The sequence below is a fragment of the Carassius auratus genome, unplaced genomic scaffold (assembly GCF_003368295.1).
Source record: "Carassius auratus strain Wakin unplaced genomic scaffold, ASM336829v1 scaf_tig00010126, whole genome shotgun sequence".
Lineage (NCBI taxonomy): Eukaryota > Metazoa > Chordata > Actinopteri > Cypriniformes > Cyprinidae > Carassius > Carassius auratus.
The window spans coordinates 55,611-71,966 of record NW_020524108.1 but is presented as its reverse complement, the minus strand read 5'-3'; the positions used below and the strand labels follow the sequence as shown (position 1 = coordinate 71,966).

The 16,356-nt window shown below is 35.0% G+C and overlaps 1 protein-coding gene across 3 annotated transcripts; it reads left to right on the top strand.

Moving 5' to 3' along the window:
* Positions 1–2,193: 2,193 nt before the first annotated feature.
* Positions 2,194–16,022, top strand: LOC113072759 (cap-specific mRNA (nucleoside-2'-O-)-methyltransferase 1-like). 3 transcript variants are annotated; one of them, XM_026245722.1, is made up of 24 exons: positions 2,194–2,250; positions 3,977–4,109; positions 4,221–4,369; positions 4,467–4,625; positions 4,713–4,805; positions 5,337–5,408; positions 5,522–5,616; positions 5,699–5,771; positions 5,859–6,057; positions 6,480–6,598; positions 6,688–6,784; positions 8,085–8,217; positions 10,481–10,660; positions 10,769–10,825; positions 10,949–11,006; positions 11,178–11,246; positions 12,084–12,215; positions 12,346–12,471; positions 13,168–13,259; positions 14,358–14,426; positions 14,649–14,696; positions 14,789–14,901; positions 15,001–15,109; positions 15,323–16,022. In XM_026245722.1, exons 2-24 carry the CDS (start codon positions 4,001–4,003, stop codon positions 15,456–15,458), a joined length of 2,487 nt encoding a protein of 828 aa, XP_026101507.1. In that variant the 5' UTR covers positions 2,194–2,250; positions 3,977–4,000; the 3' UTR covers positions 15,459–16,022. The 3 variants fall into 3 exon arrangements, with proteins under 3 accessions (XP_026101507.1, XP_026101506.1, XP_026101508.1); XM_026245721.1 differs by having other exon boundaries at positions 2,213–2,384; XM_026245723.1 differs by lacking the exons at positions 14,358–14,426; positions 14,789–14,901; positions 15,001–15,109; positions 15,323–16,022 and adding an exon at positions 14,450–14,516 and having other exon boundaries at positions 2,213–2,384; positions 14,649–14,694.
* Positions 16,023–16,356: the final 334 nt, after the last annotated feature.

The following is a 16,356-nucleotide window of genomic DNA, read 5'->3' as shown; positions in this document are numbered from 1 at the left end:
TAAATATAGTGCCTCGTCTCATGGCTCGAGATCCATTTTCCCTTGGATAAAAGACTGTGATTCTGATTAAAAAAAAAAAGAAAAAGAAAAAGAAAAAGGCTTTCAAATTCCACAGACAAAAACTATTGCAAACAGCTTTTTGTCAGTTTTTTTTTAATGGATTTTAAATCAAGTAACTGTTATACTTTTGAAATATAAATGAATTTGCTTTAAAAATTAATAACAAATAATATTTTATATTTCATTTATAATTTTTATTATTATTTATTGTTTGGCCTAATTCGGTTTCTTCTGTATCTTGCTTTACTGTGATATATTTTTGCCCTACTGTATTTCTTATCCGCTCAATAATTTTGATTTTTTTTTTATGCTGTATATCAAACTACACCCATTACAAAAATACAATGCATACATGATGGATGTTTGTTTGGGGTCTAAGAGGTGCAATGACCTTTTAATATGAAAAACAATTAAAAAAAAAATAATAATAATAATAGAAGAACACTGACATTTCCTCTTAAGAGAATTTATTAAAACAAAAGCATTTTTAGTTTTAGAATCCCAATGTAAAACATGACTCAATACATTAAATTTTTGCATGCTAAGATTCTCTGATTTGTCTACATTCTTGTTCTTGCTAGTCATGTACATTTGTTTTATTGTTTTTCTACAAAATATATTTTGCTAGAGTTTAAACATTTTTTTTCTACAGACAGAGGTAATGTTACTGTTCTTAATAATATATATAAGTAAGTAATAATTTTCCAAATTTTGGAGAAAGCTCATTTAGTTTGCTCAGCTATTAGAAACTGGACACTCACCTGCAGGTATCGAATGTATCCTGGTGTCAGGAGAGGAATGCGGAAGAACATCTCAGCAGTGTTTCTTGGAGCAGATTAGACTGGCCAGAAAACCAAAAAACCACACACGCACACAGACACACACACAGGCACACAAGACGGATCTGTCTCCGCTCTTCAGACACGTGCAGACTTATAAAGCTTTGGGTGCTTATTTCACTGGTCACATGTCCTCATGAAATCCTGTCTATCTTTTTGTGAAGGGATGGTATTTGTGCCCAAAGCTCAGAAAAAAATGGAGCATTTCTGGAGTACTGGCTAGATATTAAAGTTAAAACTATTGTTTTGGCTAACATTGCAATTTATGAATTCTATAAAATGGCTCTGCCAGTGTGCTTAAGCCCAGGTAACAAAAACATGTTTCAAGGATGTTTTGCTAATGTTCCCATTAAGTTATGAAAAGATTATTTCTGAATGTTGACTGAGAGTTCAAAATGTCAGTTTTCAAACATTTTGAAAAAATGTCATCTAGGGTATGGAAAACGTCAGAGAAACATTTAACAGTGCATTTGATCATTTTTCAAACATGGAAATGTTACTTTTGAATGTTCTCTGAACGTTCTGAAACATGCAGTAAATAATAGTGTTTTAAGAAAAAAACATTATATGAACAATGAATAATATTTTTTTTGTTACAGAACTTTATTTTTAAGATTTTTTTTTCATAACCTTAGCAGAACATAAGGCTATCCAAAGTTCTGAGCTGAGAGCTTTCTTTGACAGAAGAGATTGACACACGCACGCTTTTCTTTTCAAAGAATCTACTGAATCAGTTTACAAATCAAGCTATTTAGTCACTGTGACAACTTGCCCCAACCTTATATTTTTGAAAAATAAAACTGTTCAGATGTTATAAACGCCATATAATATTCACAGAAACCCTTTCTCTCACATACAACTCTGATTTCAAAAGACTTTCATGATAGCACTTAAATATGAATTGCATAATTAATTTTTCTACATATAGCCTATATTCACAGCTGCTTGTGAACAAATGAACTATCCTTCCAATATTCTACAAATGACATTTAGGATGCAGAACATTCGATCAGGTCACAATCTGGACTGGACTTGAAAACAGCACTCTGGACGTCATTAAACTGTCCTGCAAGAGAGGGACAAAAGGAAGAAGTAAGAAAAAAGTAAAGCAAAAACATTCAAACACAATATCATACTTTAAGATTAAATGTAACATATTTCTTGGCCAATTAACATATATGCTGAGATATTTTCACTTTTGCTTTAATGACTAATTAACGTTAGTGTTTGCTGAGTTATTGGAAGTTTACCAAGCGACGTCTGCATAATGTTATTATTATTTATGAACTACGCTTCTAGCGTTTGTTGTCCAACCCCGGGGGTGACGTAATTATCATGCGCCAGCAACACGGTAAGCTGGAACGCGGGCCTGATTTGATGTTTGAAATATAACATAAAGCAGAAATTGTACAAATTGGATACAAATCAAAAATGAGTTTACATCGCGGAGGTGACTCAGGATTATAGCTGCATATTTCCTTTTGGGTATGTTTGCGAGTGTCGCAGAATTGTTTCTTGTGAAATCGAAACCTATGAAGCTAAATGTTGATTGTACTTTGTGTTTGTGTCACACAGTCATGTTTCTAAGACCTTTAGATCTGTAAGATCTCCCAAAACATGTGGACATTTCCTGAAATTCGATAGCAAGGATAATAAACTTAGCGTAATCATTTTCACTATTGCACATTTTAAACCGAAATAGACCATAGTTATATTGCCAAAGCAGATAAATAATTAATGCTAGCTTAGTTTTTATACATTTGAATAAATAAATGATAAATGTCCTGCTTGGCCCCTGTTCTGTTTCATCACTATTAACTCTAACCTGTAGTTTTGACCTGAATATGAAAATCCAAATGTCGAGAGTTTTTCTAAGGAAATGAATAGATGATGATAAATGCAGCACAATTATTTAATAGCATTATGTTTTAAGGTTTACAGTCCCCGTAAATCTGTTTTTAAACAGTTCTCAGTTTTACAATCTTAAGAATTACATAATGAACAGAATTATAGAATTTTAGTTCAACATTTATTCACTTACATTGTTATTTGACATATGTGACAAATTGTACTCGATGTAAAACTATTTTTTAGATCGCAATTAGCCTCACAGCTTTTATTAACCGAGATGCTTCATGGAATATTGGATTTTAAGGCAAAACCATTGTTTTTAGGCCAGTTTTGGACTATTTTGCATTCATAAAATTCCTTCTTTCAAAGTAACGGCTAGAAAATATGCAAAATACAAATTTAATTGCATATTTTATTACACTTTATCTGTTGTTGTTAATTGCAATGCATATTTTTATGCTTGTCTCAAAATAAGTTTTATTCTGATGCACTAGGTCTGAAATCTACACTTACACCATACTTTCTATTTGATTCCACTCTCTCTCTCACTCTCTCTCTCTCTCTCTCTCTCTCTCTCTCTCTCTCTCTCTCTCTATATATATATATTACACAGAGGGTTTTGTTCATATAACTTTGCCTGTTTCATACCACTTTCTATTCCTGAAAACATAGTGAAGACGTATAATTTTTCTGCCTGTTTGACAGTATTTTTCGGATTTATGGAGTATTGAAAAGAGGTCCAAATCCCCCTCTGTAAATGCCTTTTAAATCAAATATGTCAACAAAATTAAACAAGAGTATCAAACCTGGCTTTATCTGTTCTGGAAATGTGTGCTAATTTAATTTGACAATGTCTGACAATGTCTCATTTGCATATTTAAATGTAACATTTCGGAAACAAGTATTTAAAAAATCTTAATCTTAATGTCTTAATGTTCTGTGACTAATCAGCTGGGGAAGTATGATGATATGAAATAATATTTTTCTTTTTTACCCTATTCACCTCTGTTCTCTTGTTTTTGTAAATGGTTCTCATAAATGGCAAAATAACATTCTGGTGAACTTGGGTTACCACTTATAGCGCTCAAAATATACACTCTTTTATACATTAATTGAAATGTTAACCTAAAATCTTGATGATTGTTGAATTTAACCCATTAAGTCCATGTTATTCATCATTGTTTTGGGTTTTAATCCAGTGATATCATGTTTTTGAATGAATGCAGGCTCTTGGACCTCTTGGATTTAAGATGAAGAGACGGGCACAAGCATCAGACGAGCCTCTGAAGAAGAGGAAGGCTATCCGTGAGGATTCCTCTGATGAAGATGAGGAGTCTTCTCAAAGAACCACCAGTCAGGGTTAGAGAGGAGTTTCCTTGTGGCACTTCACACTGGGATGTTCGCTTGTCCAGATACTCTGGTTATATACTCTAAGTTTCTGTAAGCTTGTCCCGTTTTTTCATCTCCCAGATTCAAGTCAGAGTGAGTCTCTCAGTGATGTTGAGGATCACAAACCCAGTTTCTCCAGGCCTTCTGATTCCCAGAATGCTGAGGACAACGATGCCTCTTCTGAAGCCCCCAAATTTTCTATGTATAACCGAGTCTCTCAGAAACTCATGGTAAAATAAGCTCCTTCTGTCATTCCTTTCACTCTCTTGTCAGCCTGTTAAATGCATATTGACACATTTAAATGGTGTCCTACTCTCTTTCCTTCAGGCCAAAATGGGTTTCAGAGAAGGCGAAGGTTTGGGAAAGTTCGGTCAAGGGCGGAAAGAGATCGTAGAAGCATCGACCCAACGTGGGAGGCGTGGTTTGGGTCTGACCCTGAAGGGCTTCCAGGGCGACCTCAATGTAGACTGGCAAGATGAGCCGGAGGTACGGCAACATTTCCAATAGTGTTTCTATTAAAACAGAAACCTTAGTAGTCCAGGGCCATTATTTTTCCTTCATTTCTACTCTCAGCCAAGTGCTTTAGAGTCAGTGACGTGGTTTCCAGAAAGCTCTCCAGAGATCCCAGACGCAGATGAGCTGAAGGATTGGATGACTGTGGGCCAGGTATTGCAGCACATGTTACCTGATGAACTAAAATGATTAGTTTAAGATCAAATGCTTATTCTTTGACCTTTTTATAGTAAAAAATGATTAGCCACCATCTGACTAAATACATTTTTGCTCAGTTATTTGTTGTCTCTTGTTCACATGGGTGTGCGGTGCAAATAGTGTTTTAAAAATATTAGCTTTACTAATAAACCTGGCTACGATAAAGACCTTACCACAAACTGTAAATGGGTAGTTGGCATGAAAATGCATGCATTGCTGTTTTTCATTTTGAGGTTTTATGCTGGGTTTCCTTCCAATGAAAGGTTTAAAAGAAAAGTATTTATTTGAAAATAAATATCAATTATATCTTTCTATAAATATCTTTACTGTCACTTTTGATCACTTTAATGTGTTTTTGCTCAATTAAAGTATTCATTTCTTTTCTTTTTTTGAATCAAAAGAATGGTAGTGTACATTCATATAAAAATGTTATTTATCATGTTCCCATGTTTATATGTATACTTATACCTATGCTTATATTTGTAGAAAAAATTAAGAATTGATGATGAAACAGAATTTTGCTCGGAGAATCTGCTGCATCTCCTCCTTCGCTGCAAAGTGAGTGTGTCAAACATTTCTTATGTTTCTCCTGTGTTGCATAAGACCAAAACACATAGTTCTCTGTGTCTTGTTATAATGTAACATGTCATTTTATTTGTATTTCTTTTCAGACTGTGTTTGATGACTTGGAGGGGGAGGAGATGAGGAGAGCGCGTACTCGATCAAACCCTTACGAAACAATCCGAGGGGCTTTCTTTCTCAACAGGTAGGTAGTGTTTCCACATGCATACTATGTAATAATAGAAGCATGTCTTTTCTAAATTTCTTTCTCTCTGTTTTCTCCTCAGAGCTGCTATGAAGATGGCGAACATGGATCATGTTTTTGACTATATGTTCACTAACCCAAAGGATTTTCAAGGGGTGAGACCACAATTACACAAGCTGTGGCATTATGGGGTGTAATATGTGCTGTAATAACATTTCTGAATCGGATGTCTGTGTGTGTAGAAGCCGCAGACGCGTGATAAAGATGGTGAGTTGCTGTATTTTGGAGATGTATGTGCAGGACCGGGAGGATTCTCTGAGTATGTGTTGTGGCGGCGGCGCTGGCACGCGAAAGGTTTTGGGATGACGCTTAAAGGATCCAACGATTTCAAACTGGAAGATTTCTATGCTGCTCCCAGCGAGCTCTTTGAGGCCTATTATGGTATGAGTTTCAACCATTTAAACAAGCTAACATTTTTACTGTATCGATTCATGTAGAAAGTTTAATGTAACACCTATTCTACTGTTCAGAAATTTTGAATATTCATAAAGTCTCTTATGCTTAATCAAATATGCAGTAAAAGAAGTGTGTAATATTATTACAATTAAAAAAATAACTGTTTTCTTTTATAATATTTTTTAAAACGAAATGTATTCCTGTGATGCAATGCTGAATTTTTAGCATCATTACTACAGTCTTAATTTTTAATTACATTAACGCAGCCTTGGTGACTCTTTTAACAACATTAAAATTAGTTTTTATTCCAATTTCACTTACACTGGTAGTATAAATGTTTAATCTAGTTGTTAATGGAATTAAAATATTGGAAATATTTTTTAAATGTCTCATTACCGTCGTTTCAGGTGAGGGTGGGATTGATGGCGATGGTGACATCACGCGGCCGGAAAACATCACTGCGTTTCGCAACTTTGTCTTAGACAGCACTGAAGGGCGGGGCCTGCACTTCATAATGGCAGATGGGGTAAGACATGCTCTTTTGCGATTGGTTTAAATGTGAATATTGTTGTTGTGTGATTGGTCGATAGATTCTGATGGTGTGTTGCTCATCAGGGGTTTTCTGTGGAGGGCCAAGAGAACATTCAGGAGATTTTGAGTAAACAGCTCCTTCTGTGTCAGTTCCTCACTGCCATGTCCGTCGTCAGACCAGGTAATGTGTGTGTGTGTTTTGTTTGTGTGCATATAACGTGCCAATAAACATTATTCACTCACTTGGACTTTTTTTTTCAGATTTGTGTTGGGGACGATAATTAGCAAAGAGAAAATCAACATTTAATAAAATAATAATAATTGAGTTAGTTTGGGTTTGTCAGACTGATTCAAATCAGTTACTTTTTAATTTTTTTTTAAACAGTTTAAAAGCCATTTGCTCGTGATTCAGACTACATTCCTTTAATGTTGTATGCTTGCTGTGATTCAATAGAAAGACTGTTTGTGCCATTATTTTGTGTCTGTCTGTCTCATTACATTCAGTTCAAGCTTGCAAACTCACTGCAAACTCACTTTTTGTAAATCGAATCTAATTGCTGATTCACTATTTTCTTCTCTGTAGATATTTGTGAAACTAGTATGTTAATAGGTAGTTCAGACTGGATTGTGTCCAATTGAGATTAGTCTGGATTTTTGGGCTTTTTGTGTATGCTTTGGCCATCCTCTTATTGGAAGTTGAGTTTTTGTCTTTTTGGTTAAATCACTCAAAATCCTTGTTTTCCTCAAGGATGTTTTTGGTTTCACTCAGTCTATTTTCCCCCTTCCTCTTCACGAGTTTTCGTTCCCCTGATGTTGAAGAAGTATCATTAAAGCTTTATTGTGCTCAGCTCTAGGGACGGACGATTCACATCAGTAGTGCATCTTCTGTCTTTGTCATGGAACACTGTATCTGTCTTCTGGTTTTTTCTTCTGTCCCAGACACTCAGTTTTGGAGGACAGCCAGTTCTTTCACAGCGGTTCCAAACGATCTCATCTCTTTGATGATGTCTTTCTCAAGGCTTTGAAGATGATTTAATGCCTTTTCTTTCCTTGATATTATTGTAGAGCCTCCTGTCTCAGATCTGTTTGGATTTTATCTTGGGATGCGCCCAGACACAAATCTATTTATTCTAAAAATCCTGTAATTAGGAAGATAATTATGTGATTGAGAGAAGCCTTGGTTACCTGAGAGCTAATTTTAGGTGTATCAAATCAACGATAATGCTTTTTACGGTTCTAGTATTGAAGAGCCATGTTTTAAAACCTTAAGTTTTGTTTAAGTCAAAAGTTTTAGTTTTACATGAATTTTTTTTTATTGTTTCTCTAAATGTTCTCTTAACTCTGTGCCTTTTAGGATTATATAAATGAGCTATGTTAAGATTTGGTTGTTTTCCATTATATGGTCCATTTAAATAGATGTATGATAATTATTTAAACATTTTTGCTTCAACTTCTCAACTCAAAATCTTTGTGTTTTGCAGGAGGCCATTTTGTGTGTAAGACGTTTGACCTGTTCACACCGTTCAGCGTGGGCTTGATTTATTTGCTGTACCTCTGTTTCGAGAGGGTCTCGCTGTTCAAACCCGTCACCAGCCGGCCTGCCAATTCAGAGAGGTTTGTTTTCATCGTCCATGACTCACTTGAGAGCGTGAGAGAGCTCCTGGCAGTGGACACTGAAACTTATATACCTAGGTTTCTCTGTTCAGCATATTAATATACTTTTTTTTTTCTTTACTTGAAAATGCAGAAATTGGCTGAAACTTCAATGCTATTTTTTATTTTTTATTTACACTACCAGGCGAAAGTTTGGAATAAATAAGATTTTTTTAATGAAGGAAATCTCTTATGATTAATTTACACTATCATTCAAAAGTTTTGGATCAGTAAGACTTGTAATGTTTTTGAAATAAGTCTATTATACTTATCAAGGCTGCATTTATTTGATCAAAAACACAGATTTTTTTATTTATTACAATGTAAAATAATGGTTTCTATTTATATATATATATATATATATATATATATATATATATATATATATATATATATATATATATATATATATATATATATATATATATATATATTTGTAATAATATAATTTATTTCTGTGATGCAAAGCTGAATTTCCATCAGCTATTACTCCAGTATAAAGTGTCACATGATCATTCTAATATGCTGATTTATTATTAGAATTATCAATGTTGGCAACAGTTGTTCTGCCAAATATTTTTTTTTTTTGGAAACTGCATTATTTTTCAGGATTATTTGATGAAAAAAAAGGTAAAAAAGAACAGCATTTGTGTTTTTTAAATATTAATTCTTTCTAACAATATAAATCTTTGCCATCACTTCTTATGTTCTATTACATCATATTAATATTTCACAATATTGCATTTTTCCCTGTATTTTTGATTAAATAAATGCAGCTTTGATGAGTAAAAGAAACGCATAAAAACAAAACAAAAAACAAAACACTTAAAATCACTCTGATTCCAAACTTGTCTGTATGTGTGTGTGTATATATTAGGGCTGCACGATTACCGTATTTTCCGGACTATAAGTCGCATCAGTCCAAAAATACGTCATGATGAGGAAAAAAACATATATAAGTCGCACTGGACTATGTCGCATTTATTTAGAACCAAGAACCAAGAGAAAACATTACCGTCTACAGCCGCGAGAGGGCCCTCTAGCGGCTGGAGACGGTAATGTTTTCTCTTGGTTCATTTCTCTTGGTTCATGTCAAATCATTGGACCAGCCAAACTATGAAAAAAAAGTGTGACTTATAGTCCGAAAAATATGGTAATCACATGTGATTGTCACGCGTGTCTTGTGACTAAAGCTTGTTCTGTGATTAGCAGTAAATGTCCATCACCTGCTTTCAAATGGAGCAGCACTTAATATACAGAGTCATAGTTCGCTGGCAAGCTACGCAATATCGCGTTCATAACCGCATACGATTCTTCTGAGATTATGACGCGGTATTGCGTAGCTTGTCAGCGAACTACGGCTCTGTGTAGTAAGTGCCGCTCCATTTGAAAGCAGGTGATGGATATTTAGTACTTATCACAGAACCAGCTTTACTGACGATACACACATCAAGACAATCACGTGTGTGTGTGTATATATATATATGTATATGTGACCCTGGAGCATAAAACCAGTCTTAAGTTGCCAGGCTGTTTGTAGAAATGGCCAAAAAAACATTGTATGGGTCAATCAATAGGATAAGAATTAATAAGAATTAATTTGGACAACTTCAAAGGTGATTTTTCTCAGTATTTAGAATTTAATATAGTTGTATCTCGGCCAAATATTGTCCTATCCTAATAAACCATACATCAATGGAAATCTTATTCATTCAGCTTTCAGATGATATATCAATCTCATTTTAGAAAAATCTACACTTAAGACCAGGGTCACATATATATGCAGGGCTCGACATTAATGCTTGTTTGAGATGAGTGGATTTTCTGAAGGGGCAAATGACAGAGAATTTTCCTTGCCCGACAGGACAAGTAACTGCTAACCTGCTTAAAACATCAATGAAGTGAATCAGTCAAGTCCTGAGACTTTTTTATTTATATATATATATATGTGTGTGTGTGTTTCTATTGATTTTTTTTTTAAAATTTTTACAGATCAATTCTGATATATTAGCACATAGGACTTTTTTTAATAATAAAACTTTAAAACTAAAAATGTTGCCCTGTTTACTTTAATGCACATTCCTGGTTTTATTGTACACACTATTATTATTATTATTATGCATGGACAGAAAAAGTAGCTTTGTTGACTAACGTCACATAATGTAACAGTTGATTATTGTGCATGAGCATTAGGGACTGATTTTTTACTGCTGTCTGCATGCAGATATGTGGTGTGTAAGAGTTTGAAGCCAGGCACCGATGCTGTCAGAGAATACATGTTCACCATCAACCTGAAACTGAATCAATTCAGACACTCGGACAGAGACGTTACTGAAGTCGTCCCTCTGGAAATTATTAAAGGAGACACTGACTTCTTCCAATTCATGATCAACTCCAATGAAAGGTGCCGTCATCACTTTATGACCCTTTTTTTTTTGTCTCTTTCTCTCTGGCTCGATGCATTCATTCATGCTTGGGTTTATTTATTGAACTCTGATCCCTTGTCTTGCAGCCATTGTGCAGTACAGATCAAAGCGCTGGGTAAGATCCACGCGTACGTCAGAGATACGTGAGTCACACATTCTTCCTCTGGTGTGTTTCAGGGCATTCATCTCAAACTCTCTTTTATTTGTTTGTTTGCACATGTCTGAGTCTGTATAAGCGTCCCTGACAAGGCTGTATGTCTTTGTAGGACACTGTTTGAGCCCAGGCAAGCTGACATCCGCAAAGAATGTCTCAAACTATGGGGGGTGAGTCCAAAAACAATTGCCACAAGCTTCATAGTGGACTGAGGTCTACTTTAGTGCTCTGTGGTGGTGTCTGAAAGATTTCAAAGAACAATGTTTTGCGTAGGTATGTGTAGGGACAAACTGATTCCGATTTGAATGATTGAGACCTTGAACGTCTTCATCTTTGTGCAGATTCCTGATAAAGCCAGAGTCACTCATCCATCATCCGATCCGAAAGCAAAGTTCTGTGAGCTCGTGAAGGTAAGAGTGTGTGTGTGTGTGTGTGGGCTTTGAGAAGTTAGCTGGGAATGTGGTAATGCTCTTGTGGATGTGATGTTCTAGAATAGAAGAGCTAAGTGGGTGAATCAACTGAAGTCTATAAAGTCAGGGTCATGATTCACCTAAAAAAAAAAAAGAAATTATATATTTTTTCTTTAAAAAAAGAAGAGAGAGAAAAAAAAGTAAAATGTTTTTTGGAAAAATGATTTTTTTAAATTATAAAGTTTGTTTACTGTGAAGAAAATGTACTATACTAAATTTGTTTCATTTTTAAATATTTTAGAATCAAAAATTGCTGTAAAATCTAAAATAAGCGAGTTATGTTCCAAATTTGAGGTTGATTCACAAAAAAATAAGTTCTTGTTAATTTTATTTTATTTTTTAATTTTTTTTATTTTTATTTTTTATGCAAATTTATAGGTTTGTCACAACATTACTTCCGTCATTTAAATATGGAATTTTGAGACCTTTCCAAGGATATATGTTCTGTCAAGATTCGAAAAAGTTTTGATTATAACCTACTGTAGTAAATTTTGTAATATGACAAGTACCATTAAGTACCATTTCCATGGTAATACAATGTCCTATTTAAAAACAGCTTTCACGGGTTTAATTTGGATTGTTTAAGCTTTTTAAAGTGATATCTAATTTAGGATTATTACTTAAATATGTGATAAGGAAAAAAAAGGTAATAAAAAAAGAGTGCCATTAGTGGCAGTCCGACAATTAATTAACAAATTCAAATACAAATTAAATAAATTAAATTGTTTATAAATCAAATATAAATGTATTTCTCTGCTTACTGATTTTCTATTTCAGGGCTCTGACATGGACAGTTTTAGTTCAAGACCAACTGCACTGATCTCAGGAAATCTGGATAAACTACAGCACGTACTGGACTACAGGTGCATTGTGGGAGGAGGAGAACAGCTCTTTCTACTGGGACTTGGGGTAGGGAATATATCTATTTGATATTTATGTAATTTAGGCTAAATTTATAATATGTTTTGGTCATATATATATATATATATCCTTATATATTGCTTAAAGTGTGTAAAAATGAAACCGTTTGTGTATGCAGAGATCTCAAATCTACACGTGGGATGGCAAAGCCCCATTACGATGGAAGAAGCTGGAGAACTTCAAACTGGAGCTGCCCAGAGACACACTATTGAGTGTAGAGATCATCCAGGAACTGAAGGGAGAGGTGAACAGAGAGAATCAGTACAGTAATTGAGAGTAGAGACATTAATACTGTAAGATAGGGTGACCATATGCGCCGTTCATACGGGACACGTCCCAGCCAGAATTTTAATAATGCCTTAAACATCCAGAGCAGCTTGACCAATAACATGCAGGTATTGTACATAGTCGACCAATCGTGGGACTGCTAGAAGGAACAATCAAAGCTATGCAAATATGCGCACGTATTTGTTCGTTCGATTGACTTGAAGCGTCGCTGCGCACAAATCCAAAAAAAACAAAAGTGCGCCACAATCCTTCAAGTCAAACGAACGAACATACACGTAAAAGCGATTCAAAAGCATAAGGAGCCGTCTGCTCTGCTCTTTATAGCTCTCATGATTCACAACAATCAATCTGCACCGTACAAATAGCCAAAACCTGGATATTTTAGGCAATATTAAAATCCTGGCTGGGACGTGTCCCGTATGAACGGCGTATATGGTCACCCTACTGTAAGAGCTCTTGTGTTGTTTCAATAAAAAAAAAATATGCATGCTTGTAAGAAGTTTTTTATCGATAATAATAATAATGACCTTTATTTTTCTATAGTGCCTTTAAATGTTACTTCTCAAAGCACTTCACATAACAAATAAAACATCAATATACACTATATAAATATCTTTGCATCAATTTTGAGTCTTTGCATCTGTGTTTGTAGGGAAAAGCCCAGAGAAGGATCAACGCTGTGCACATTCTCGATGCTCTTGTTCTCAACGGCACTGATGTCAGAGATCAGCACTTCAACCAGAGGTCTTTTCCAGAACCTATTCCCAAATGAATAGATGTAGAATTCTTTTATTATTTTACTAAGCAGGTTTATAAAGTGCAATCCTTCCACTAAGATACAGTTTGTGCAAACACATAGCTAGAATACATTATTATTTATAAGACTTCTTCAAATTGAAAAAGAAAGTCTTAAATTCATAACGTCAAGGAATTAAAACTTGCATGCACTGCTAATTTATGTTTTGTTATCCAATAAAGATATCTAAACATCATTAAATCAGCATTTACTTGAGATGCAGTTTGAAGATATGATGGCCTGTTTTCTGAGAAACATAACAAAATTAAACGAGCTTATGTTTAAAATGACATCAAGAATCTGTCAATGGGGTATGAAAATGTTTTCCCTTTAAATTGAGTTTCTTGAAATTCTTGTTTTAATCAACAAGTCACTTCATTTGGATAATTTTCTCAGAAAACAAGACTTTCTATCTAATGCCATTTTTCTTCTCAAGTTAATGTATTTTGATGCAATAATCTTTAGACATATGCACTGGAAAGCAAAGCAAAATTACTGATGAAAAACATTTTTTTTCCATTGTAGTCAGAAGGTACAGTAAAAGTTATTTCCATATTCTAATGGTTGAGAGCAGAAGAACTAGGGAAACGTTGAAGTCTTGCTAATGCAAGACATTTACATTAGAAACTATATTGAGGTATTGTGTTCCATTCAATAGATTCTTAAAATATTTTACTCAGTCTTACAAAGATCTAAAAAAGTCTTAAGTTTACCCTGCAGAAAAAAACCTTTCAATTAACGTCAGAATTTTTTGTATATAGTTATTTTATTCGTATGTTTAATATATTATTAGCGTCCAGTATTTCCCATTGGATATCTTATGCTCCAGAAATCACAAATCAGCTTTAGTTGCTTCTGATTTGGGTTTATTATCTTAAAATTAAAAAATTAAATTAAATTTATGCATTTAGCAGACGCTTTTATCCAAAGCGACTTACAGTGCATTCAGGCTATCAATTTTTACCTATCCTATTTTTACTTATCTTGAATCTAAATGCAATCCAGAAATGTAAAGAAAAAAAAAAATATATATATATTTTGTGCAGAATCCAGATGGCGGAGAAGTTTGTGAAAGCTGTGTCCAAACCCAGCAGGCCAGACATGAACCCCATCCGGTAATATTCCTTTCTCTTTGCAGTTGTGCTAATTGCCATGTCAGTGACAGCCCTGGGGGCCAGGAAGTCCTGTGAACACCGGAGGGTGCAGTATGTAAAATTAATGAAGATACTGTGTTTTACTAGAGTCTAGACAGGATCCTTCATGTTTATGATAATACTGCAAGTCAGTCTGCTTGCTGTTTCGGCCTCATTCATTCATTCCCTATTTTATTTTTTTAGAGTGAAGGAAGTCTATAGGTTAGAGGAGATGGAGAAGATCTTTGTGAGGTGCGTTCGACCATTAGATGATTCTTCTAATTTGTATTTCATTTAACATTACTATTTTACTGTATGTTATTATTATAATTTTTTTTCCTCAGGTTGGAAATGAAGGTAACCAAGAGCTCAGGAGGGATGCCAAGACTGTCATACACAGGCAGAGATGACCGTCACTTCCTCCCCAGTGGACTTTACATCATCAAAACAGTTAACGGTGAGAGAGAGGGAGGAAATAATAAGCATAATATAAGTGGTGTGCCTTGTTAAAGATGATTTGGTCAAATATTTTTTCCCTTTTTCTTCATTTTGACAGACCCATGGACAATGGCATTCAGCAAAAGTTCTAAAAGAAAGTTTTTCTACAATAAGCAGACCAAAGAATCGACTTATGCACTGCCGCCTGGTTCTGTGGCACCTTTCCAGTAAGTATTAAAGTGCCAATATTAAGTAATCCTGCATGACTGGCACTGCACAGGCAACTGATTTTGGATTGAAGCCCTGAGCAGGAAAATGTCATTACACAACTTGAATTTTCAAGAAGATGTAGCATCTGACCTTCAAAGAAATGAGAATTTCTCTAAACCCCCAGCATTCTTTTTAATTTGTTTGTTACTATCTCTTCTTCTGTTTCTCAGTGCATGTCATCAAGACCGGCTGTTTTGGGCTTGGGAAGAAGGAGTCCGGGTTCACGACTCCCAGACGCGGGTCAACCCGGACAAACTGTCTAAAGACGACGTGCTTTCCTTCATCCATCAACACTGTCAACAATAAAAACACACGTACACATTACAATCATGCTGTCATGCCACATTAAGAAACATAGCACAGACTCTACATTGTCCTCGCCTCCAGGGGGCACTGTAGCTTACACGAGAGTCCACTGAGAAACATTCAAATTCTTCACACTTCAAGGCTCTCTAAAATAGCCCCTGTGAGTTAGACGACAGGGCGTCTTGGTGCTCGGTGGTGTGTATCTGCGTGTCCGTTATCTTCAGAGGAGAAAGAAACTTAGCTGGCATTGCTTTTCCCTTGTCCACATGTTTTTCTCCAGAACTTCATAACCTGCTTCCTCACATGAATTATTCCTCCACTAATCGATCAGGTGTGCAGCTTCTGATTCTGATTAGCTGAAGTTTACCATTTAAAACGGCATGACGGTGTGCATTCGCTCTACTGTGTGCATGTGTTGCCTTGTTTTTCTCGTTTTTATTTAGTTTCTTTCAGTGTTTAAAAATCTTAGACTGGCCATTTGTGGTGATTTTGGAAAAGGATTTGAATTTTAAACCTGTTCGTGATGTTGATTAGATTAAACCACTGAGGAAGTTTGTTCCTTGAGTGATTGTGGTCTGCTTCATTATTCGTCTCTATTGAGTTTAGAGTCACAATGAAATAGAAGCAGTGACAGATGTTTTCTTATGTGTAATGGCTTACCGAAAAAGAAAAAATGAAGGACGTTGGGACTAGGTTCTATTCATCAGTTGTTGATTGGACTTTGAGATGTGGTTGTGACACTTAAAAGCTTTCTTTTTTTGCAACAAAAGCTAGATTTTATGCACTATTGTAGGAAAAGAAAACTGTGACTGAAGATTTGGAGCTGGGACCTCTGCTGATAACACACTCCATTTGTTTCTGCTTGCATTGAGAATCCACACAATCTGGAAAAACAGAC

Excerpts from the sequence above, each read along its gene's own strand:
- LOC113072759 (XM_026245722.1), top strand. The coding sequence starts at position 4,001 with ATGAAGAGACGGGCACAAGCATCAGACGAGCCTCTGAAGAAGAGGAAG. Across the intron at positions 8,218-10,480 it reads CGGCCTGCCAATTCAGAGAG|ATATGTGGTGTGTAAGAGTT; the intron begins GTTTGTTTTCAT and ends GTCTGCATGCAG. Across the intron at positions 14,427-14,648 it reads CCAGACATGAACCCCATCCG|AGTGAAGGAAGTCTATAGGT; the intron begins GTAATATTCCTT and ends TTATTTTTTTAG.